General features: G+C 39.7%; 2 protein-coding genes across 2 annotated transcripts in view; both read left to right on the forward strand.

The window, feature by feature from the left end:
* Positions 1-715: 715 nt before the first annotated feature.
* cunh1orf210 (chromosome unknown C1orf210 homolog) lies at positions 716-9,695 on the forward strand. Its single transcript, XM_023394495.2, has 4 exons — positions 716-870; positions 6,282-6,900; positions 7,113-7,310; positions 8,169-9,695. The coding sequence occupies exons 2-4, from the start codon at positions 6,843-6,845 to the stop codon at positions 8,375-8,377; spliced, it is 465 nt and encodes a 154-aa protein (XP_023250263.1). The 5' UTR covers positions 716-870; positions 6,282-6,842; the 3' UTR covers positions 8,378-9,695.
* A 1,268-nt stretch (positions 9,696-10,963) lies between these two features.
* ap1m3 (adaptor related protein complex 1 subunit mu 3) overlaps positions 10,964-25,308 on the forward strand; it is a 29,111-nt gene continuing 14,766 nt past the window's right edge. Inside the window, exons 1-5 of the mRNA XM_023394496.2 lie at positions 10,964-11,149; positions 17,603-17,759; positions 18,488-18,555; positions 19,586-19,716; positions 25,011-25,158. Coding sequence (XP_023250264.1) covers positions 11,108-11,149; positions 17,603-17,759; positions 18,488-18,555; positions 19,586-19,716; positions 25,011-25,158 — 546 coding nt within the window. The 5' untranslated portion in view covers positions 10,964-11,107. The remainder of the gene's footprint in view (positions 11,150-17,602; positions 17,760-18,487; positions 18,556-19,585; positions 19,717-25,010; positions 25,159-25,308) is intronic.

The following is a 25,308-nucleotide window of genomic DNA, read 5'->3' on the forward strand; positions in this document are numbered from 1 at the left end:
CCCCCAGCTTCTTTGAGCTGATGCTGAGTGATCACTTTACTATCCCAGCCATTCCTCGTACCCGCCATCTGCTCTAAGACATGCAGCTGAAACATCCTGGAACATATGGAGGGAAGGAGGAAGAGTAAGGGAGAGAGATGTAAAGACACAGAGTGCACTGCCATGTGGCCAGGAAGCAGCCCTATTGTTTTCAGGGTCACCTCGCTTTTCCTTTCAGAGCCACCAGAGGTCTGCTCTCTCCCCTCAGGCTGTACATCTTAAATAAACAAAACTCCTTGTCACCACAAACTGTATCTTGTCCGATTTCCTCCGTCATTTGAAAAGGACTGAGAGAAAAGGGTTTACATTTAGATTAACAAAGCAAGGTGTGGCAGCTGACACACACACACACACACACACACACATACAGGAAAAGGCAAAAGCCTCACAAAGCACATATCAAACAAGATTATTTGACTGCTTACTGGAACCGTATCTAAACTAACAGAAAATCTATTTGCAGGTTCGACTGGTTGCTTACACCTTTACTTGTGAATGCATATTTGCAGTTATTGCAATATAAAATATGACATGCTGTTAATAAGTCATATTTTCCTCTTCCTGGTTTGGCACTGCTGAGTGACAACATTACCAATGACCAGGTCTGCTGTGCTATTGGACAGAGAGGAGGGACAGTGGGTGGGAGGGAGCACACCTTAGTTACAAAGTTACCCATTAACTTCCCTTCTGGGAATGGCTTGCTCAACCTTTGCACAACATTTCTCCATTTTACAGACAAAGCAAAAGAAAATGTAGTGACAGCGGATGTTAAATGTGAGAGTGGACACACAGCAGGTGAAGCTACAGGGATCTACATAGACAGGTGACCAGGTAAGACTTGAAATGAACAGCTGGTCCTCTAAAAGAGAGAGCTTTGCCAGTCTCCGTGTGTTACACTATGTAAAGATCATGTGACTGTCTTGACTTGCTTTTTGAGCTATAGCTTATCTTGATACTGATACTGTAATAATGACCAAATAATATAATCAAATGTAGCTTTAAACAGGCTGAAAAAGAACAAAATCCTGTTAATGTAATACATTTTCACTTTAGGTTTAAAAAAACAAAAACACAACAACTTTGCCAACAAAACTTGACTGACTTGTACTAAAACATGGATAAAATTCTGTGTAATGCAACGATGGAAATAATCATATAAAACTCCCTACATTGCAGTTATTGAGTGTTGTAATGACTGCTGAAGGCCATTATTTCTCAATACAGAAAAACAGCAGAACCAATGTTTACATTTCAATGTCATCGTAGCCAAATCATTGCCTGCACCTGCTGATAGCTAAAAAGCATTTTCTTATCAAGGGAGGGCAAAATGGAACAGTAATTACACTCATCTAATATGTTATATAATAATTAGTATTAAAAAATTATAGTTATTCCTAGATAGTCATATCCCTATGGCACCCCTCTGCAAGCGAGAAATACTGACCCACATGTTGATGCTGGCCACTTGCTGTTATCACCCAAAACATCACTGCACTTTTAACGGCTCTCTTTAATTAGATTACAGTTGTTCATTATGTTTTCAGTCTCTAAGACACACACGTTTAGGTTTCCAGTATTTATAAAATAAAAGGAACCAGGTGCTAAAGCTAATCTTTAAATATCAAATATCAGTTTGTGGTCATAATGCAGGTTATGTAATGTGTTGTGTGTGTTGTGTCCCTCTGGTTTCTCTGTTGACACTGCCATTATTCCAGGACTGACAGGCAAACACCAAACATAACATTTGAGGACACTTAAGCTATTGTGACCTTGCTTCAATTAAACTTAAAGAAAAAAATGCATTAGTTGTTATTCAAAGATGTGGCTTTCATACGTACATGCTTGGTTTTATCTCAAAGCCCAGGACTCTATGAGCTTGGTTTACAGTGTGTGACTTAAATAATCATGCTCATAAACAACAGTCTCTAAACAAAGGCAGCTGTTTTTTTGTTTTTTTTACTCTTCTATCAGACCATATGCTTTATCCCTGACAAACAATAGCCTGGCCCGACTCTTCCACACATTTTTAAAGCAAAAAAAAAAAACAGAACTTGGCAGTGGGATAAGAAGGAAAGAGGGAGGCCTGCATGCTGCTCTGTGGATTGTTGGGGCGAGGGTCAACTGAAGGACGGCTCTGTTATTATCTGTGAAGAATTAATATCTGTGATTATTGCAGCCGGGGAGAGAAAGAGAGAGAGAGAGAGAGAGAGAGAGATGTTTGCTTGGTCAAGTATGATTTATATGATTTGTATTAGAAGCAAAAAACATTTTGTGGTGAGCAGTTTTCCAAATGCATTTCGATGTAATTTTATTCGTTTTTTTTATTTTTTATTTGACTCAAGGTCTTTGTTACATAACTTGACATTAAATACTTGGCCACCTCAAGTGGCACAATCAAATTTCAAACCATAAAATAGCTTACAGTTAATTTGTCGTTTCAAAGAAATGTAATCAAACTCCTGGAGCAGAATATAAATTTGATGTTTAATTCAGTTTGATGACAGAAAGAACATTTCACACCCTCTGGCCATCATTAGTGTGTATAAACTGACGCTTCACTCACAATTTGGGGCACTGAAACAAAGAAAAACTGACTCCTTGCTTTGAGAATGATATTCAAACATAGGCGTATGCAGACTGAGAAGCAAATGTATCCTCTTACACATGCACATGCTTGTTCACATACAAATACAAATGAATGTACAGTAGCAGTGCACGGCAGAGCTCGCAAACACTGTTAAATCTGACACACAGTATTTCTCACTCCCAGGCTTCTCCTCTATAGCTCCTGATCCTGTGCTGCTCAGTGTGTATATTTTGTTGTGCTCTCCGTCTGTGTGAGGACAGAACAGGAAGAGATAAAGGCAGCCCTGTTGGTGTGTTTACAGCCAACATTACTGAAGAGAATAGCTGTGGAAGACGAAAGGGAAGAGGCCTAATGGCTGGCGCAAAGCAGTCAGACCCCCCCCCCCAGCCAAAAAAGCGAGAGACAGAGATACACAAATCTTAATCTAGACCGAGAAAACAACAACCACATTTTGAAGAACCAAAGAAAATATGGATGAGATTCTAAATGACTTTCACATGTTGTCAAGAGCTGGATTTCAGAAGCGTGGGATCAAACATAAACTTATTTTCTTTTTAACAGTCTAATTTGGATTTTATTTCCCTAATTATCCTACTGCAAGATTAATATATAATAATGGGAAACATTGTGAAACTATGAATATTAACTTAATACAAGATAATATTTTTCTTTCTGAAACTGAGGTTAAAACTGTAGTTTTGCCTTATATTTCAGCAGCAGACTGTAACGTGATCGTTCAGTACAACAGATACCGTCTTTGAGTGCAGAGAGTAGCAGTGTGGCTACAGTCTTTTACAAAGTGTTGCATTATGGGTTGTTTGTAGCTTTAATGTTGCTAGGCTGGTTCATCTATCATAAAAGTGTTTCGTTCGTCCGGTTTCACCTGCAGGAGTCTCTGAAGACTTCATGTGTGATGTGTTTTGCTGCCACAGAGGAAATATATTCATAACAAGTTAAAACGAGTTGACAGCGTCTCGCGACGTCTTTACAGCAGAAATAAACCGGGAAGAAAATCTGTCAAACAGCCAACAATGACGTCCGTCACAGATGAGGAGCTCAGAAAGGCTGAAGTCTGAAAAATATTGGTGTCAGAGAAAATGATTAAACGAGAGGGATGAGAGTGAGAGAGGAGCTCTACAGCTGAGTGACTACAGGTAAAGTGAGCTGTCAACAGACGTTCAACTGAACAAATATTACACTGTCAGATGTCTGTGGGAGGATGAGAAAATTGCAGTTCAACTCTATTCACTATAAGTCTACTTTTCACCAATGTTATTTTCAAAGGCGCACATTACGATCACTCACAAAAGTGTGAAGGATTACTTCAGGACACAGCGCTCACCTTATCAGTGTGGATACATGTATCGTTATTCCCAACACTGCTCGAGGGGCTGGCTTCACCTGTTGCTACATGCAGAGCGGCCTTGACCCTATCCCTATTTACAAAGTTACAGTAATATCAGGCTTTGAACTACTCCACCAGTTTCAGTCATTGTTTCCTATTGAGAAACTGCTGATTTCTGCCTCTGAGTTCAAGAGATGGCCAACCAATACCTTTCAACAGGTTATAATACAGTTATTGTTGTGACTGTTCCTCTGTCAAGTATAAAACTGTGCAAAATGTGCAAATTGTAATTTTTTACAGTATATAATTTATACAGTGTACAGTATGGCCTTGCTACTTTCACTTAAGTAAAGCTTCTGAATAGTCTTCCAAAGCTGCTGGATACATAGTGTCTGTTTCAATATGTTTACTTCAAAAAACGATCAGCATGTTGAAAATGTCCTAACCTGTTGAATGTACTTGAAAATGATCTGAAAAATAATTCCACTACTGCTGGATGCAACATTTATGTGGTGTATTTAGTTCAATGTATTTCTTCGATGTATTTCCCTAGCAAAACAACTAGCATGTGGAAAACGTAATAACATGATAAATGCACAAGATTATGATCAATGAAAGGAGAGGCAGGGATTAAGAAAAAAATGTCTAATTCGTCCTTTAAAACTTTGACCTGGAGCATCTCAAGTTGGCATGTCAGTTACAGTTAGTGTAGTTAGTGCATAAGGGACGGCATGGATGAAACTTGTCTGACTGTACTGTAAATACAGGGTGCCAACCTGTTGACTCATGCATGCAAATATCTGTCAAATTTGCAAATAGCTGCACAGAAAGGTCCTCTCTCTTTCAAACATAAACTAGTATGGATGACGGGTTTATATTTGCATTAGGAGCATCATTGAGGTTTTGATGTTATTGTGAAAGTGTGAAGTTTGAGTTCTTTAATTCATGATAGAGTTAGACAGGGATCATAGAAATATAGACCAAAAAGGACAAAATCAATGGGAAAACCATGGTGCTTTATAATACATTTAATAACTTGACATTTTGGGAAACATGCTTATTTTCTTTTTTGTGAAGAGTTAAATGAATATAGAGCTACAGCTAGCAGTTTATTAGCTGAGCTTGGCATATAGACTGGAAACCGGGGGAGACAGCTTGTCTGGCTCTGTCCAAAGTTAACAAAATCCACCTACCAGTACCTCTATACAGCTCATTAAGTAACATGTAGTATCTTGTTTGTTCAATCTGTACAAAACCTGAAGTGTAATAATGACAAATCAATGTTTTACGGGGGGTCAAGTGTTGACTGTTTTTTGGCTGGGACTAGTTGCCAGGCAACCAGTGGCAGCTCCCGTCAGTTACTGGTTACTTTGGTTTTTTTGTATAGATCAAAAAAAACACAAATACAGTCTTAACCAGTGATTTTTAGAGGTGCTGGTTTTGTCATCTTTCAACAGTGCCCCTGTTTCCAGTTTTTGTGCTAAGCTAAGCTAACAAACTGCTAGCTGTAGCTTCATATTTACTGTACAAATGGACAAATGTCAAGAGAGTGAGAAAGTTATCTCCCAAAATGTCAAACCTTTCCTTTAAAACCTAATTTTGGTCATATGTGAGGCATTTCCCATCTTCATTGCCTCTATATGTTAGCTATGATTTCAGTGAAAAGCTTTTACATGGCATTGTTCTAAACAAATAATGTTTGGTAGGCTTTCTTTTATTGTCCTTTGAGAACCATTAAGCATGTGGTCTCTGTATTGTAGGAAGCCGTGAAGCAGAGTCAGATTCTTTCTCTCTCTCTCTCTCTCTCTCTCTCTCTCTCTCTCTCTCACACACACACACACACACACACACACACACACACAAATTAGTGATTTTGCCAGTGTTTTGTGTCAGCTAGACCTACGGATGAAGGTTTTACAGTATGTGGGACTTCCTGTTTGTGACACACTTTTCCTGTTGTGGATGATATCCTCCTGAGTTCCTGACAGCTCATACTCAATTATGACTTCTGGATTTAGGGGACCCAGGCAGAGTTTCCTCTTTATGATGACACTCTCACTCTTCCTAGATACTATGAGATGAAATATTTAGGTCATTTGATCATTCATGTTCTTTTTGTGTGGTTCACTTATAAAATATGCATTTACAAGAGTCCAAAAGAATTCAAAGCCACAGTGCACATGGGATGTGGGGGCATTGTGGTTTACTCATAGCTGATTTTTTATATTTTTTTGCAAGATGCCTTTGTAGGCAAGTGTGTAAAATGATTCTGATTTAATTTCCTATTTCTGTTTCCCACTTTCTCTAAAGCCTAATTTCACTGGAGCTAGAGGACTCATATTTCCACTCATACATGGGATGATAATGCTGCCATCAGTCTTCACTTGTTACTGAACCGAGGAGTCCCATCACTCAACCTCGCCACCTAGTGGAGCTGTGAAGGTTAACTTCCCTCTTGGTCAACAGAAATCTTCCACACAAGTACCTCCCTCATCTGGGGAGATGCCTGCTCTGCAACATTTCCCTCAGATCCCATTTATTTTTAACCTGCTGAAAACAATATAACACCAACTAGCTTTGCACGTCACCAAACATTGGTGGATGAAGGCATTAAAACATCCTTTCAACAGTCTGCTGGATCTTGTAGAAAGAGTGGACTCTTCACTCACAGGTCACAGAAGCTGTTCTTCATCTGACATGTGGTTGATAATACTCCCATGATCCATGGCTTCACACTAGAGTTAATGGTGCCCCGAAGCAAGAAACAGGTCTCATCCAACAAGAAGCAAATTGAGCCGCACAGGAGAAGTCACTCTCACTCACTCACTCACTCATTCTCGAAAGAGACTGCACAAACAAGAGCAAAGCCAGATGGAACTATCATCAAATGGCACAGTCTCTACAGCTACGCCAACAGCAGCACAAAATGGTAAGAATTCAGTTAGACACCATTGATTTATCATCAGAAAAGATTGCTTTGAATCTGCTCTAAATCAGCTTGAGAGAGAGGTTGACAGACACTGATGGATAAATTAAATATTTGGTCCACCTGCTTTAAGTCGGTGTTAAGATGGGTTTGGATGTTTAGGTGCTTTCCACAACCACAACAGACTGACTAAGTGGGATTTTCTTCTCTTACAGACACTTTGAGAGACCAGCCAGACAAACATACCAATCACAACTGGGAGTTCTTGGTGGCTGTCTTGGTCACTGCCATCTCTATCTCCATTCTCATTGCCCTTCTGGCTAAATGCCAGGTGATTCGACGCTACCTGGCCAGCTACCGGCACACACGGCTGAGGGAGGCAGACACTGTCAGCCAGTGTGACCCGGCGTCAGGTTTGCTTTTCTTTTTTTTTTTACACCCCCTAAATTTTAGTAAATATTTCTTGTGCACTCTTGACTGAAATAAAAATGTGCTGAACATCTGTCTGAAAGCTAAAACATTAGTATTCAACCTCCAAGTTCATGAAAGCTTTGATATTCATTTTTCCTAAACCTCTTCCCCTTGGGTCACATGGGAGGTGATGTATTTTAGGTTTTACAGCGGTAGCATTCATTTTAATGTCTGGAATAAATACCCGAATAAAAACAACAATTTAAAGTGTAGAGTATTTAGTGTCAGCTTAAAGCTGCTCTACTACCAAATGTACACTACCTGCCCAGCACCAAACAACAGACAGACAAAGTTAGTGACTGGCAACTGGTGAACTCCCTCAGGAGTCATTGGAGACAGAGCTAAAAAATGAGTGATTATTGGAAACAACTCAAACTAAATGCTAATGTTGCTCTGTGTCAGCTGAATGTAAATAGGTGATGGTCTTAAGGTGATGTCAAATGTTTTTACACCTTGTTGTGCTGCCCCCATAAGGCAAAAAAAATTAAAGCAGCTTTAACACCAAACAATATCACAATGTCACTAACATCAACAACAACAAGCCCAAACTGAAACTAGATCATTAAAAGCTCATTTGGGAGCAAAATAATTTCTGTCAAACTTCATCTGATCTTCATCTTCATCTGATCATACAAATCCATGTTCATCAGTCACTGTTGATGGAGCAGCTCAAGGCTGTACATCAATGTGACATTACCAATCACAGCTTTCCATCTCCTGTGTCAGTTAGAATAATATTTAGGTCTTACCTTTAATTGGTTGTTATTCATAATGCAGCACAACTCTTGTGTTCCTATTAGTGCCTCGAGGCCTAGAGATGGAGTATCCCATGCACGTTGGGCTTCGATGGGAAACTCACTGTGTCCCTCCTGTGACCGAGGAAGATGATGACGGCTTCATCGAGGACAACTACATCCCGGCCAGCGAGAGAGCGAGGGCTGAGAGAGCAGCGGAGAACATGGTGGACACTGAAGAAGAGATGGATGAGATTGAATTTAGCATCGCTTAGCAGGAGTGCGTGTACACCTGCTCGACTGAACCACCGATTCCACTCCCACCTTTTCTTCACTTTCCTGTTTATTTGAGCGATATTCGTATTGACAGTCACAAAATTTGCACTTTGTAAACACTGATTGAGTTTAGGAAAGTACAAAAATCAGTGCTCAAGAGTCTTGATTTTAAGGCAGCGCAAAAGTGCATTATGGCAGTGGTTCTCAACGTGTCGTCTTTGGACCCACAAAGGTCGTCATAAAAGAGCATTTCAGCATAAACTCAGGACAATGAATATAAGTCAAACTGGTTGTGCCTTATTTGTCAGTATACTGACAACAGTAACAGTAAATGATATGTTTTAAGCGATAATCAAAGGGATAAAATTTTAAAAAAGAAGTGTGAAAAAGAGATGAAAGGGCCTTCTGTAAATATGAACGTTAGGCTTGGGCTGATATTTGATAATATCGAAAATCGACTACCCTGCTGCTGAGTCCAACCCTCATTTTAATGCTTTGCTTACTGACAAATAGAATTATGTTTTATATATAAAAAAAAAAATGAAACATGAAATATTACAATATACTTATATCATTAAAAAATCCCCCTTTCCTTCTAAAATAACATTCCCCCCGAATATTGCAATATTGGGGTGGGACTGTATCGAGATGATACATTTTGGAGTACAGCCAAGTCTAATGAACATTAACCAATCACCCTTGTATCTGTTGACAGTTTTTGGCTCAGTTGATTGGTTGATTGATTTGTTGATTTTGCAGTAGCCTGCAGGTCATGCAAAATATCTCTATGTTGTAAACAGATAACTTCAACTGTGCTGAATGCGAACAGGAACATTTCACTAGATAATATGATTCAAGGCCAATTTATGCTCTAATTAAAAAGCCTTTTCAACTGCTCAAAATCTTTGAACAGCAATCTGACAAGCAACTAAGCCATGAGGGGACACTTCAAAGTTTTAACCATTGTGATAAGAAAGCTTCAGATGAATGAACACAATGAATAGGCTATAGTAAATTAATATATTCAAACAGGGCTGTTACAGCATCAGTTTTTAAAACATGCCATGGAAAGATTTTTACATGTAGGACCACAGAAAGAAGATATAACAACTGCTACATGAGAATGTGGGATGGCTACAGTCTACTAAAGGCTGTCGGCCTACTTGTAATTAGTTACTCTGCACTCTTGGATGCTATTTTTAGGATGTAGGCTGGAAATGTGCATGAAATCAGCACTTCCCTGCTGTAAACTCAGCCTACAGTTTGGTCAGTAAATTGTAAATAGTGTGACCTCAATAAAAATCTAGTTGCAAATGACACCGAGTCATCTGGTCCGTCTGCATGGGTCTAGGCCATTTTTAAATCCAAACAATGAATGTAACTTCAGAGGAGTATAGTTTCTCCACCATTTGGTTCTGTTTGCCTCATTGGTCACAAAATGGACTCGTCACACTCACCTTTCTTTTTAAACTTTACAAACACTAGTATCAACAACTGTAATTAAGCTTGACACAGCGTCTCGAAAAGAGGCCTGGAGCGTTCCGGATCCTCTGAGACCATCCAGCTGATGAGAGCGGTCTGACAGGTCTGTGTGAAGCTGTCAGGCGAGGAGCTCCCACCCGGAAACACAGCAAATCAAGTTCACACAGACGGGGCGCAGCGAAACCGGAACATTAACGATTCTAACTTCAAAATAAAACTCTAGAAAATTAACATCACTATCCACTGTGGGTGTGTCAGTTAATCCAGACCAAAAATAAAACAAACAAAACATTAGAAGGATTTCATTAATAATAACCCAGCAAAATGATATACATTTATATTCATGTATTGTGAGTTTATATGTATGCTATCTTGGTCTCTCTTTTAAAAGAGAGTTGTTGTTTGTTTGTTTGTTTTTTTTTTTTTTATCTCAATGAGACTTCTTGCTAAAAATACAGTGGTAAAATACTAAAAGGGTTATATTGTACTATTGTGGATTTCTTAACGAACTATTAATGTGAAATGTGGTTGTTACTCAAATTAAAGTTGGCTAATGGAGTAAAAAGTGCAATATTTTCCCCTGAAATATTCGATAAAAAGTTAATATAGGAAGAATGTAAGAAAAAAAATTAGAAGTAAAATTCGTGCATTAAAGATTTAATTGAGTAAAATTATTACCAACAAATATGAAAGTTAAAAAAGGAAAAAGATGTTAAAGTTTAAGCATCAAAAATAGAAGTGCAAATGCACATTAACATAAACCTGATTGAACTTCTTTAAATTAAACCGTAGCTGGGATAATTTGAATCTCTGATAAGTAAATAAGAAATAGGGTTATCAAATAAAGTTAAAAAGATATATTTCCCTCCTAATTGTAGTGGAGTAGAAGTTTAAAGTGAAATAGTCAAGTAAAGTGTAAGTATCTGAAAATTTAAGTACAGTTATTATGTAAATGTAGGCTACTTTGTTACGTTATAAAAACATTGGATAAAAAAACACATCACCAAAGCAAGGAAAGTCCCAGCACCTCACAGCCGGAAGTCGTGTTTCTATTATTGCGACCAACTTGACACTTGAGTCTGGAAAAGCAGCGACTTGCAGTGGAAACACAACCCTGAAGAGAGTAGAGGAGAGGAGGAAGGAGGATGATGGGAGCGAGAATTACTGCACACAAGTGACCCATATCTGACAATAGACCATATAATATCTCGGCTACTTCTTGGACTCGAGCTTTTTTCTCCGCCAGGATGTCGGCGTCGGCGATATTTATCCTCGACCTGAAGGGAAAGGTAAGTTTGTGGCGACTTGTTGGTGGGGAAGTTGACATAAGGGTTATCAACGCAGCACCTGCTTCAAGAGAAGAGTGTATTAGCTTAAATAAAGCCCAATAGTGTCACTAAATTGTCGGATGTTTTGATTTTTTGTCGGTGCACTGTAGCAACTGTACATTATAAGGCAGATGCAATTGTATTTCCTGACAAAGGCTGACTATCTACTGTACATGTATGTGTCCTTCTAACGCTCATGTAAGACGGAGCAGTCAGGAAGAGGCTCAACTTGCTTAACTCGTTTCAGTGTTTCTGTATACACAGAGGGCTTGTTCTTGTGCAGCGATGCAGCCTTTATTGTATGTGATGTGTCCTATTTCAAAGTTTAAAACTTTACTTTTTGCAGCCCCATTAGGTTACCGCAAAAAAAAAAAATAAATAAATAAAAATAGAAATAATAATATGATAATGAAAATAAGTTTCTGTCCCCGGCCATGAACAGATTTCTTAGCAGTCTTTGTATTTGAAATTTTAGGAATGTATAGTGTAGTATGGAATGAAAAGAAGAGGACGCTGAATTTTCCCAGATTTTTATTTTATAAGCCTCACAGGGTTAATTTATTTGAAGGCAAGAAAAGGAATTGCTGAACAGTCCCTATATGCCTAACAATACCCATCAGGGAAAAGGATCAGTCTCGCAAAGCCCACATGTCTGATTGTTCAGATTAAAGGTTTTCTCTTCCTCCCTCCTCTGTCTATCTGTGCCCTGGGGCAATTCACTAACTCTTCACCTTCAGTCCTCTCCTTCCCTCTGTCCTGACCAGACGAGGTTCTCTGTCCTCAATTATAGGTGCGGATGCAAAAAAAGGGATAAAAAACGCACTCAATTAAAATGCAGGAGAGGCTGAATATATTTAAACTTACAGCATAGATAAAAATAATTGTATCTAGGCAGTATTGTAGACATCATCCAAAACCAGTCAGGCACAGATAGACAGGTCACTCCAGTACACACATTCACTTGAAAACACATAGCTACTGCAGGAGCCAGTTTCCACTTCTGCCCTTTATCCTTGCACCCTCTGCCCCCATCCCCCCTCCACCCCACTCTAAGTTGTAGCTCCTGGGCACCAGACTGCACGCTGCTGGCTGCTGGGACCCGCTATGTAGACTGAAATGTCAGGCTATTGAAATCAGCATGGCGTCATTTGTTCCCAGTGCTTCCCAATAGAATTTTTAATAAGTGAACACGAGTTCAAGTAGAAGTCCTGGGTCGTCACAGGTAGCAGCACATTTCATCAGCTTTGCCACCAGACTGAAATATTTCAGCAGCTATTGGAGAGATTGCTCATCGATTGGTGCAGACATTCATGGTTCCCAGAGGATGAATCTTAATAAAGTTGACAATCCCCTGACTGTTCCTCTGGTGCCACCAAGTTTTTGAGTGAATATTGGATAAATAGATAAAAACGTTCATGTCCCCCCCCCCCCCAGGATTAATTATAATAACTCCACTGACTGTACACACTTACGCTGTGTCCAAAGTCACTCCCTATATATTATGTATAGCACCGTATTTACTGTATGCAGTTTTATTTGAATATCCGAGTACTGAGAGGTAGTGCCCTCAAAAATTTCTTCAGTGGAACAAGAAAGTAGTTTCCGCAGCATGTACACTAGTTCCTGCTTACAGTCCCACAACGCCATGCTCGACATTTTACACATGCAATGATTACGTAGCTCTCCTGCTGTCAGTGATGACGCAAAATAACGAAGATAAGTAAGTGTCTGAAATCTCAATTTACCTCTCACTCCTGAGTAAACTATTGAGTGTTTATTATGTAGGGAATGTGTGAGCAAGGGAATGAGTTTGGACATAGTATTATAAAGAGTAGGAGGAGCTACATTTCTATTCTATTTCTTTTTTTCAGGGACATTATACATCACAGTGTGCATTATGATTCAAATGTAAATATACCACAATTGTCCACAGTAATGCTGATTATAATTACTGATTATCATCTGTTTAATCGGTTTATTCCGGTTTTGAGTAAGGACTACTGCAATTACAATGAGGCTCTGGCTGAAAAAAGGGGCACTGTGAGTGTGCACAATGTTAAATGGTTGCAGTTGATGGACCGAGCCAGTGGCATCTCTTTGCAGTCATCACTGTGCCATTATTTCATCTACAAGTAAGCTACTGTAAACTTCCAACAGCCCCACCACTCTAAATATCATCATTATTCTGCTGTTTTTTTCTGAGTGCTAATGGCGTTACGTGTTTATTTGTGATGTGATTGTTTTTCCAGACTGTTGATGGGTGATACAAACTGGCACTAGCTTTTTAGACTTTTGTCTCTTTCTATGTTTGCCTTGCAGTGATACACTCCAGTGGGGCTTTTGTTGTTACCATTTGGCTTTAGAGGTCAGCAGCGAGTGGTTCCTATTGATTTCGCTTGGTCACTGATTGCCTTGTGTCTGTCCCAGTGACAAACTTTCCCTAAATCCCTGCAATGATCCACCCCCCCCATGATTTTTAAGTCCAGCAGTGGTTTTAATAGATGATTGTTGTTGTTGCTGTTGCTTTCTGCAACTCAATCAAAACATCACAAATACAGATTCTTCTAGATTTAAACAACAGTGGGACAACGCAGTAAGAAACTGTTTAATACGGCAGTAGAAAATGCCATTTTAAATAGTGACTGCTTGAGGTCTAAACCATTTCTCCCTCATACTGTTCTTCATATTACCTTTTATAAAAGCGTGTCTGTCTTAATTACATGCCTTACTTTCATCTGTTCACTTTCATTTATCCTCATTCTCATATTCTCATTAACTTTCACACTTGCCTATTTTTATCTAAAGGACTTTGACATACTTGTCGTATGTGAATGTCATGTAGAATCAGGTTTCAGGGATGTAATGGAAGGATATGAGCTGTAAAAATATTTGTAATAGATATTTGTAAATGAATTGGACTATGTTTTTAACAGAGAGTATAGTTTTTAAACTTGGAGGTAACACATACACAGTAGACCTGGATTATTAAGTAGCTGCGCTCTGCTTTGGGGCATGAAATATGCTAACTGTTTGTGTGAGGTGCTCTGCCTTTACTGGATATACTATGCTATCTGATATTTTCCTTTTTAATCTTGAGTTTAACTGACACGTGTTCGAACTGTCACAACACGACAATGATGTGTTGACTCTTTAATGTCCTTGAGGTGAATCATCCAGTTCTCAGCTGCAGAGTTGGCTGACTGAAGTGACTCTCAGAAACAAGTGGCAAAGGAAACTCACATCAGTAGACTGACAATGGGAGATTGGAGGGAGCAGAATGGGAAATAGAGCTGTTAAAAATCTGGTCGATGTATGGTCTGATTTCATCCCAGGTGAATGACTGGAAAACAGTGAGATAATGTTCCTTGATGATTCATTTATATGATGTCTTAAGCAGAAAAGAACTGTTCTATACAAATAATTTCTGCAAAGTCAAAGGTTTCAGGAATGTGCATGTGACTGTTTAGTGCTAGCAATGGATATATTGGTGGCATTACATTAGAGGCACTAATGTGCAGTCGTAGTATTTAGCTATTTAACCCTTTGCAATGCTCTTTAGGCCCTGGTTAAGGGCGGTGTGGTATGTGAATGAGTGCTTTGTTTTTTGGACCACATGTCCATTTTATAAAGGCTTGCAACTAGAGCTGTTCTGATACTGATCGTATCTGAAATGCCCCCGAAACTAAAAATTCAGTATAGGGTATCGGTTAGTATGCAAGTCTACGCACCGATCAGATACCATGTCATTTATTATTAAACTTTAAATTTCACAACCAGATAACACGGCAGTTGCCCCTGGAGGCGTTATGTTTTTGGGCTGTTCGTCCCTGCGTCTGTCCGTCCGTCTGCCCCATTCTCCTGAACACAATATCTCATAACGTCTTGTGGGAGCTTCATCAAATTTGGTACAAACGTTCATCTGGACTCAAAGATGAACAGATTAGATTTTGGTTGGTCAAAGGTCAAAGGTCACTGTGACCTCACAAAACACATTTTTGACCGCATATTAATACACTGCAACTGGACTGGTTGGCGAAGGCATACAATGGTCAGGCAGTAATTCTAGTTTTAAGACAATGTCGTCATATTTCTTATTTTGTCGACCGACAGTTTAAAGCCTAAAGATATTCAGTTTCCACTGATACAAAACAAAGAAAAGCAGATAGTCGTCACTTCTGAGAAGCTTGAATCAGCAGATATTTGGATTTTTTCCTTGATAAGTGGCTTGAAAAATAATTTGATTATCATAATTGTTGATGACCAGTTTTCCGTTGCTTGACTAATTTCAGTTTCCGTTTCAGCACTAATTTCAAACCAACATGAACCCTGTGCTTGTTGATGAAATACACTATGATTGTAGATCCATCGATATTTATCATGTATGTATGTACTGTATGCTGCATTAATAAGTACTGCTCAAGTAAATCTGCCGATCTCGTCCTGTTTGTGTCCTGAAGGCGGATCTGTGGAGAAGCTGCCACTGAAATTCTTTCTGATGGGATAACCAGGAACAATAATGGCAGAAACAGAGGATATATTTACTGTCATCTATCTATCAAAGTTTAGCTTCACAACTACGGAGTGAATCTCTGGACATTTCTACAGGGACCTTCAGTACTGCAGCTCTTTTTGATACAAAGATTTGTCTACACCTCATTCTGTGTCTCTGGTGACCTCTGAACTCCTGGCTCTATGGTGTCTGTCTCCTCTCATAGAAGCTGAGCAGTGGCCTGTTCATATCCTCTTTTCTCTCCCAGATTACTTTACGTTCCTGGAATTTCCCTTTTTTTATTTCTTATTTCCTCCTGCCTTTGTTGCATCTGCTCCTGTGTGACCCCTGCGCAACACAGTCCTCTATTAAAGAAGGGGGGGGGGGACTTTGTGAGTGAGTGAGTGTGTGTGTGTGTGTGTGTGTGTGAGCGAGAGATCTAGATCCCTCAAGCGTAGAAGCTTTGATCTCTTTCTTCACTTCACTGTGTGTGTCCGGACTCTAGCAAGACTGCTGACTCATCTTGTTATGTGTGTGTGTGTGTGTGTGTGTGTGTGTGTGTGTGTGTGTGTGTGTGTGTGCGTGTGTGTGTGTGTTTCCTTTAAAATAAGGGGGTGTGGTGGTTTCTGGGGGCTGAGGCTAATCTTGTCATTTCTGTGAACAACACTGTAGGCTGATTGGAAATGTTACAGCAGTCGCACTTGCGACTCACAATTTGATACGGCATCAAAATAGTTTGAAAATACATTTAATTGTGCAATTGTGTGATGTGAACATGAATGTTTCTGCCCATTCTGACAAAGTAAGTGTTTATTTTGTCATAAGTTCAAAGTCTTATGTGTCTTGTGTAAGTTGAGTTCTGGGTCATCTTTTTTTTGTTGTTTGGATCTGTATTGTTCCTTTTCGGTGCTGTGTATTATTTTCAGTGCGTTCACAATGGAGTGTTTAGCAAATGTCAGAATGTCTTAGATTAAAATCTGCACCCAGCAGTTTGTTTTGATAGTCCACTAAACAAAAGGCAGGAATATCAGGTTATCTGGTGACAGTATACAATATGTGGTCATGAGGCCCTACTTTTCGTGTCCACACCCACCTTTTATTGCAAACAGGTTCTCGCTCTTGTGAAGAAGGTGAGTCAAGTCAAGAATGTATGAACAAAATTTCATAGAAGGATGTTTCAGTCAGTCAGAACCAAAGTGGCAGACCACGCTGCTATATGGCTAAAAATAACAGCACCTGCTCTGTTTGCTTGGAGACACTGAACAAAATATCTCCTGGAATGGACTGAAAGCCACACATGGATGTTTTTAACAGTGTAGGAGTGAATTTAATTTTTTATAGACACCCCAGTTTGTATAATGTCCTCGGATAACAATAAAACCCCCCAAAAAACCTTTTGGGCTTTTTGCCTTTATTCTGCCGTTGAACACAAAGGGAAAGATAAGCAGCAAACATCCTTGGCCAGGACTGAACTGCAGATGTTGCAGTTACATGGTATGTGCTTTCAGACCACCATGGTTCAGGGTCAACACATGTCTTCTAACTTTCAAGCAGCATTTGTGTTTATGAAGTTTGCGCACCTTTGTTTGCTGTAATTTCAAATCTTCTGAGTGTTTGGTAAAGTCTGCATAAGCTCTGTGTGTGCGTGTTGAGAACCTGGTCATTCATCATTCATTAACAGATATTCAAGTTGGAAACACAGTTTGCACATTTCCTCAGTGGATGAACTTGTAAAGGGGTATTACGTGCATCCAGGAGGTTGAGGGTTGTAGCCAGCTGGCGGTTCTTGAAGCGTCTTTAAGGTTGAGTGCTCAGGCTTGGTATTTCAGCCAAAAACTATAAATATTTTACGTCTGGGCAGTGGCTCCATAATAGTGTCCTCTACCATTTTTTTTAATATTTTGTTCTTTCTGTTATGCATCCAGGTGCTGATCTGCCGTAACTACATGGGGAACATGGACATGAACGAGATTGACCACTTCATGCCCATCCTGATGAAGAGGGAAGAAGAGGCTGAGATGACGCCGCTGGTCAGCCATGGCTCTGCGCACTTCATGTGGATCAAACACAGCAACCTTTACTGTATCCGTTTTGAGTTCATGTCTGATTAATGTGCTTTGTTGTATCTGTTGCGAAGGGGCCTTTGCTGTAGTAAACAGAATTTGAATGTAATCATCTGTTTGAATTCACCACTTTACTGTAGTATCGTTTCCGAGAGTGAGTATCTAGAGTGTCACAACCTTCCCGTCTGTCGTGGGTGTTCATTATCATATCTGTAGAGAAATGAATAAATATGCAGAGACTTACAGCCTCTAATACATTTACCTGAACGGCTTCTTTCCTGAGCTGCCTGCAGAGCCATAGGAAGCCTCTGAGCTTCTGTCTTATCACGTCATGTATCACAGCCAGTTGAAAAATTGAACACAGAATCACTGTGATGTGTTATGCCCTGTATCTGCTCCTTTTTTCATGGTGAGATTGGGCAGTCAAACTTCCTTGCACATTATTAATTCAGCATGATATTGCAGTTGTGAGTAAGTGGTATTCCCACTGCACTGCATTAGACAACTGAGCTCTTTTTACCTCCCTGTGGCCATGTTCTCAATTGCTTGAGAGTGTGATGCATTCGGGTAACTTTTTTTTATTTCATTGCATTCATCTCACAACCACCCTCAGTATCTAAAAGATATTCACCACATGTCTGTATCTCGTCTGCTTCTGATTTACATCGATGTGCATGTTCTTCAGCTCGAATTCTTTGCCTGTCATTTTGTAAATGTGCAGTTGTTTCTTAACAGTCTTTTCTTCAGTGGTGGCGATGACCAAGAAGAATGCCAACGCTGCTCTCGTGTACTCCTTTCTTTATAAAATTATCCAGGTGTGTCTGTTTTTCTGAGACATGAGTCCAAATCCTTCCTGGGAAACACACTCCTATGCTTATTACATATGGCATATATATATTTATAAGCATATTAAATATGCTTATAAAAACAGATGTCACAATACTACATTACGTTATGTGCTGGACTACTTTTTGGTTGATTTGACTCCTGCGGTCACTGTGAGTTGCCAAACCAAGAAATTAACTGGCTTGCAAATAGTTTTTTTACACGTTAATTTGTGAGCCTTAGCGGCACTGGGAGATGTTTTCGTGGCTACCTTTGGACAAAACCAGGTTGGCTGTTCCCCCCACTTTCTAGTCTTTATGCTAAAATATGCTAAGCTAAACTAAGCTATGCGGCTGGTGGCTGTAGCTTCATATTAACCGCACACGTATTGGAGTCCAGTCAATTGTCTCATCTATCTTATGGCACAAGAGTAATTAAGTACATTTCCCAAAATGTCAAACTACTTTTATAACCTTTAACCCCGAGAAGGGAAAAGTTGTAAAGTTATAATGCAGCCCTCTGCAGTTTGTGTTGAAATGTGTTGATGACCAAGCCAACCTGATTCTACTTCTATTAGTGAGGATCTGTATCATGTTGGCTGAAATAAGGCTCTTCTATAGCAACAACAATGCACGATAAACTGTTCAGATATAAAAAGTAATGGAAAAAGCGAGGCCTTTCACCAAGTTTTTTCATGTTCTTTTTTTATTTTTTATTTTATTTTATTCATTATTTTATTATTTTGTTCATGTTTATTTTAACTCAGCAGTGAGTCAACGGGTAATCAACAGGTTTAAACTGTTAATGGTTAATTAAAGAAATGCACCTTCCCATGGCTTTCTGAATTGATTCATGAATACAGCCAACAGAGGGTAGAGATTTACTCTGCCAACCTACGATACACTATACAAAAAAAACATGAAAATACAGCCAAATAAATGGCATGTAATAAACCTTATTTTATCATTTAATGTACAGTACTGTATATCCCAAACTAAGGATTCCTGTTTCTACGTGCAGGTGTTTAAGGAGTACTTTAAGGAGCTCGAGGAGGAGAGCATCCGCGACAACTTTGTGACAGTGTACGAGTTGATGGACGAAGTGATGGACTTCGGCTTCCCTCAGACAACTGACAGCAAGATCCTACAAGAGTAAGACAATTATTACTCAATCTATGATAGTAGATGCAATAAAATTCTACTAGTCCGATTATGTGTAGAAACTTAATATCTCGGCACAGGTTGGATCTTAGATACGAGTGAAGGAACTTCAAAGTGAAGCAGTCGTTTTAGATCTGGTTTTCCTAAAGGTTGCGCCATGAGAACTTGACAAAAGTTGAATCAGTTCTGTGTGTGGACACCGTGTTCTGGCATGTAAGGGGAGGACTAATCAGGCTGGTGAAGGGATAATGGTATAAGGTTAAAGTTTCAAACTCTCAAAGACCATAATTTCTGCACTCCAGTCTGATTTTAATGCAGCCACATTAGCTCAAATGGTACCTGCATCATCCATCAGGGAACAAAATGTGACAGTTTTTCAGTGAGATAATAGCTTCATATTTTATAATGTAAGTGACCAGCAGGAGAGAGGGAATAAGAGCACATTATGATTCTGTTTGAAGTGTTATGGGCCTATTTGTTTTTGGGTTTTTTTTGTTTTTTTTTCTTTCATTCAAGTACAGCTCGTGACTAAAGCTATAATGAATGGTGCAGCGTTTTTCAGTGAGTGAAATGAACTGAGACAACTACTATTCTCTCCACAAGTGTTTTGTGTTCTCGGTGTACATGGGGTTGTTTTGCTTTTTGGCTCCTTTGAGAGGCATTTGTTTTTCAGGAAATAGATCAGCATTCACTCGATAGCAAGCCTGCAACACCACAGTAACATGATCAGCTCTGTCTTTGATTAACAGTTAACTGTATATTTGAAATATTGCATATTTGGTATTATTGTTTACTCCTTATTGTTTCACATGTAATTGGGCTTTTCTTGCTAATGTGTGATTGATGTTTAATTTTCTGTGCTGTTCGTGCACCAGGGCTTGGCTGAGATTTTGTGCGTGTGTGTGTATGTGTGTGTGTGTTTTTCTGTACAGTATGTGTGTTTGGGGTCTGAATAGGACTGATAATTACCAGGCTCCTATTGGCACTCAAACACAATGACACCATCAGCTGGACACACTCGAGACTCTCAGACAGAAAAGCCCTGCTCTTCACTTCTCCAAGGAGACACACAAAAGTGTTGTCTCACTGTTGTGCACACCCACACACACACACACACACACACACACACACACACACACACACACACTAACACACACACACACACACACATTCACTGTGTCTGCAAGCTGTTCCAGTTCTCTGACATTTTCATGCCCTGGCCACCACAAAAACACTCTTACATTTCTCTTACATTATACTACCTACCTGGTGAGACTATCAATGTGTGAACGTGTGTGGATGTGTGTGAACATGTGTGTGTGTGTGTGTGTGTGTCTGTGTGTATGTGTGTGTGTGTGTGTGTGTTTGTTATGATTGCTATTGTTATGCTAATCTGCCAGTTTGCTGCCAACCCAGCTTCCATATCGTTTCATTAGCATTTCTGAGGAGAATCAGGGCAAAACAGAACAAACAGCACGGCAACAAAACAACCCAACGTCGACCCCAAGCCCACTTGTCACCGCCTTTCATCTCTCAGCACTTTCAGACTTTGCTATGTGTCAACATGCATCCTAGACCCTCTAGGTGGGAGGAACTGGGACGGAAAACGAGGGAGAAAAATTTTACCTCAATCTGTCAGTCAATCTAAATCTTGTTTATTGAGCACTTTTTGTGGCTGACATTAAATGGGAAATGTACAGTTGAACTGAAAAAAAGACGTTTCTATTAGTGTTTGCTTTGTTTTGTGTTTGTTCAGTAGTCTTTGATTTGGCCTCATGGGTCATGACTCGGACAGTAACTCAAAGAAGTCGTTCGCAGTGACGAACCCATGCTTTTATCTCTTCTCAGCTTGGCTATTGTAATGCACTTTACTCAGGGTTCAGCCAGGGCTCCCTCCACCATCTCCGTTTGGTTCAAGATGCTGCTGCCAGGCTTATTACCAGGACAGAGATGCATGATCACATCACCTCTGTCCTTACCTCTCTACATTGGCTCCCTGATAAATTTAGAGTTGATTTAAAATTTTACTGCCTGCCTGTAAGGCCTTTGCTCCCATATACCGTTCTGATTTATTCACCTGGTTTTGCTCATAATAATAGGAAATCCCTTCTTAAAAGTTTTCTTTGTGAAAGTATTTGGAAATGTTTGACACCGGATGTTGTTAATACTTAATACTTATTTATTGTTTAACATCTTTGGTGATTTTGTTTTTAATGCACTTTGTAATTTTGTTAGGAAAAGTGCTATATAAATACAGTTTATTATCATTATTCTTACAGAGAGATAGCACCTGATTCTGCAGTTCCCCTCAGCTTTATGGAAGCTTATAATGGGTTTCAGATCATTGTTTAACTGTTCGCTTAGTAACTTCCCTTTTTTTCCACTTCTGCCATTCTCAAAGTGTTCGGCCTTGGCAGGCAACTGTTTTCAGAGATAAAGCTCTAAAAACCGATCGCACAGATTATCTGCCCAGCACCAAACAACAGACACACACAGGTAGCAACTAGTGGAGCATTTAGCAGCTAAAACCAGATATTTCCCTCAGGGACTGGTAGAGAGCAAAACAGAGCTAAAAAAGAGTGAATATTGGACTTACGTTCACCAAGTGGCCAGAAACACAACTCTAAATGAATGATAATGCTGCTCCACGACTGCTGGATGTAAAAACAAGCAACTGTTTCCTAACAAGTTTGGCTTCCAGAAGCTCAGTGCCATCTGGTAAGGAATCTGGAGCAAGTTGGACACATTATTAGTACCCACACTGTTTGACCTGTACATAACTGTGTGCAGCCCATCTCTAAATTAGAAAACTGCAAATTAGAAACACACACATGATTCCAGTTGTTGTATTTAGTCAAAGGAAGGGCCTCATATACACACACAGGACATCATGCAGGATGGTCATAATAATCTGGAGCACAGTTTCATTGAAAAATAAGTAATAACATTGAACTGTGCCCTTGTCTGCATCAACACAGTTTCAGTGGCTGTGTCACTGCACCCATCTTGTTGTAGGCAGATGTTTTTGGGCTGCAGGATTTTCTAAACAGATACAGCCACACACACAAAAAAAATGTAATTGTAGGTCATGGAAATGGTGTCATTGTTGTTGCTACTGCACCTTTTCCTCTTTTCTGTGAAAGAGGAACTTGAGGACAACACATTCATGTGGAACAGTGGGTCAGTATGTCACTGACTCTGGGGAAAATACCCAGACCTGGGGAGGAGAAGACAAGGTGAGGGACGACTGAAAACAGGAAAGGAGACAAGGGGGAGAGGAGGGCTCAGAGGACCTGAACACAAAGGGCGGAGATGAGAAATTACTTCAGAGATAGTGCAGGTTGGACGCGAATCCTCTTATTTGTGTTAGCTGTATAAAATATTTAAATTTGAACAATCGACAGAGTTGAACTTAAGCAGATCGAAGGCACCTGGCGACGCGACATCTGTATCATGTACTCGTGTGATTGTTAAACCCCAACCTCCACAGCTGGTTCAAGTGCACGTTAATAGCACCAATTTGTTTGTAACTAAGAGTCTTGAAATGTCCGTCTAGCTCACTGTACAAATAAGTCATTTGTAGGGAAATGACTTATGGCTGTTTTTAGCGATGAGTCTGCTTTCTGTTTCACTGTGTGTCTCAGACTCTCCACACACATGCAGTGTAAACGAGGAGAGAGAGGTTGACAGCTTTTCATGTTAATTGCAATAAAAACTGTTCATGCAGTGTTATAAATCCCTTTGAAGCCATAGATGGACATACGTTGACCCTAAGCGTCGGAAAGTCAGGCCAGAATATTCCATGAAGCTGTCAGCCTGAGGGAAACACTGATCAAAGAACAAAGCTGAGATTGAAATATCTATATAAAGACAAAAATACAAAAAATTGTAGATCCAAAACTGGAATAACTGTTTCAGACATGATATTCCAGGGGAAACGGATTGGGTTTTGCAGTTGCTCTGCAGGAGAAATGAGGCCAGTGAGAAATAAACAGTGATGGGGGGCAGGTGTTTGGGTAAAAACAGGCACGGTCACATGTTGTTTGTCTAAGTACAACTCCCTTCTATTCTCATGACAAGTCATTATGTCTCCCTGGACAAAGTCGGAGAGGACTGGTAAAATAAACCAGCTCTGCGGCTTGTGCACCAAGAAACTAGGAGACAACCCAGTGCACAGTTACTGGATAGATCAATGGATGAATCAAAAGTGATGTATAAATAGATTAAATAGATTTGTGTTTTCCACAGTCAAGGCTTGATCTAATTAAGTGGAGAGCAGGGCAAGTTAATGAATCTAATGATATATATTTTTTTTTTTAAAGCTGCAACATCAATATTTTTATATTAACAATGGATCAAATGACTCTGTGTAATGTGAGTTTAGCTTATAGTGATAAACCCAGAGAGAGTCTTCAGCAGACTCTGCAGTTCCTCCAAGCTTTAAGGAGTGCTTGTTAGTCTACTGTCCACTACCTGCCCAGACTGTCACAGACAACATTAACAGCTAGCTGGTGAACTTAGTGGAGCACATTGTAGCTGAAGAACAGAGCTGAAAAGACTAGACTTAAATGGCCAGAAACACACCTCCAAACACAGACGAAGAAGATTTTCCACCATCAAATGAATGAATAAATAAATAGATTAGATAAGTATAGGTTTAAATTCTTGCAAAATCGAAGCATATTAAAGTTGCTCCGGCATCTCCGGGTGTCCCAAAAAGCCTTTTGAGCCACTCGATGCAGGTGTTTCATTTACAAAAGCAATAGCATACTTGACAGTGCGGTATCATGTAAACAAATGCATGTAAGCCACATTATTATCTGGGCTGGAGTCACAATGGGTTCATGTCAATCTTCATTTTCTAATTACATCCATGAATAATCTTCATACAACACAAGCTCCTTTAATTTATTCACTCTAGAGTAACTAATTTAGTTTAAGTCATGAGGTGTGATTAATACAAAGTATTAAAAAAAAAGCACATTCCTCTAGAGAGATTGGGCTCATGTTGCTGCTAACGCATCCTGTTTGTTGCCATTTCCCATTTAGATTTCTTTTAGTAAGAGCTTTGTTGACGACACTTAAACAATGTTACTCCTCTCTGCAGATGTTCAAAGGCGACTGAGAAATTAAATTATAATTTAACACATGCAGCAGCAGCACTTTCTGCTGCTGCTGCTGCTGCTGCATGTGTTTTCAGGTCTTCCGCTGAGCACAGTTACACACTGAATTTGGGAACAGTTTGACCCCCGTTGAAACATCTCTCTGCCTTTTGTCTCTTTCAGATATATCACCCAGCAGGGTCATAAATTAGAGGTCGGGGCTCCTCGACCTCCTGCCACCGTCACCAACGCAGTGTCTTGGCGGTCGGAGGGCATCAAGTACAGGAAGAACGAAGTTTTCATGGACGTCATTGAGTCCGTAAATCTACTGGTGAGGAGAAAAAGTCGACAAAGTCAGAGATTTTAGATTTTATTCGTCGCTTTAATTTGTATTACATTTATCATTGCTGATCATCTTATACATAGTTTACATTTGCTGAGGATATTAGTAGAAAGCTTGTATAGTATCAGTCAGCTTCCA

Source organism: Seriola lalandi, unplaced genomic scaffold (assembly GCF_002814215.2).
Source record: "Seriola lalandi dorsalis isolate HSWRI2012SDOR001 ecotype SW California unplaced genomic scaffold, Sedor1 jcf7180002054949, whole genome shotgun sequence".
Lineage (NCBI taxonomy): Eukaryota > Metazoa > Chordata > Actinopteri > Carangiformes > Carangidae > Seriola > Seriola lalandi.

Coding starts and splice junctions, on each gene's coding strand:
- cunh1orf210 (XM_023394495.2), top strand. CDS start 6,843: ATGGAACTATCATCAAATGGCACAGTCTCTACAGCTACGCCAACAGCA. Junction 6,901..7,112: donor GCCAACAGCAGCACAAAATG/GTAAGAATTCAG, acceptor CTTCTCTTACAG/ACACTTTGAGAGACCAGCCA. Junction 7,311..8,168: donor CCAGTGTGACCCGGCGTCAG/GTTTGCTTTTCT, acceptor TGTTCCTATTAG/TGCCTCGAGGCCTAGAGATG.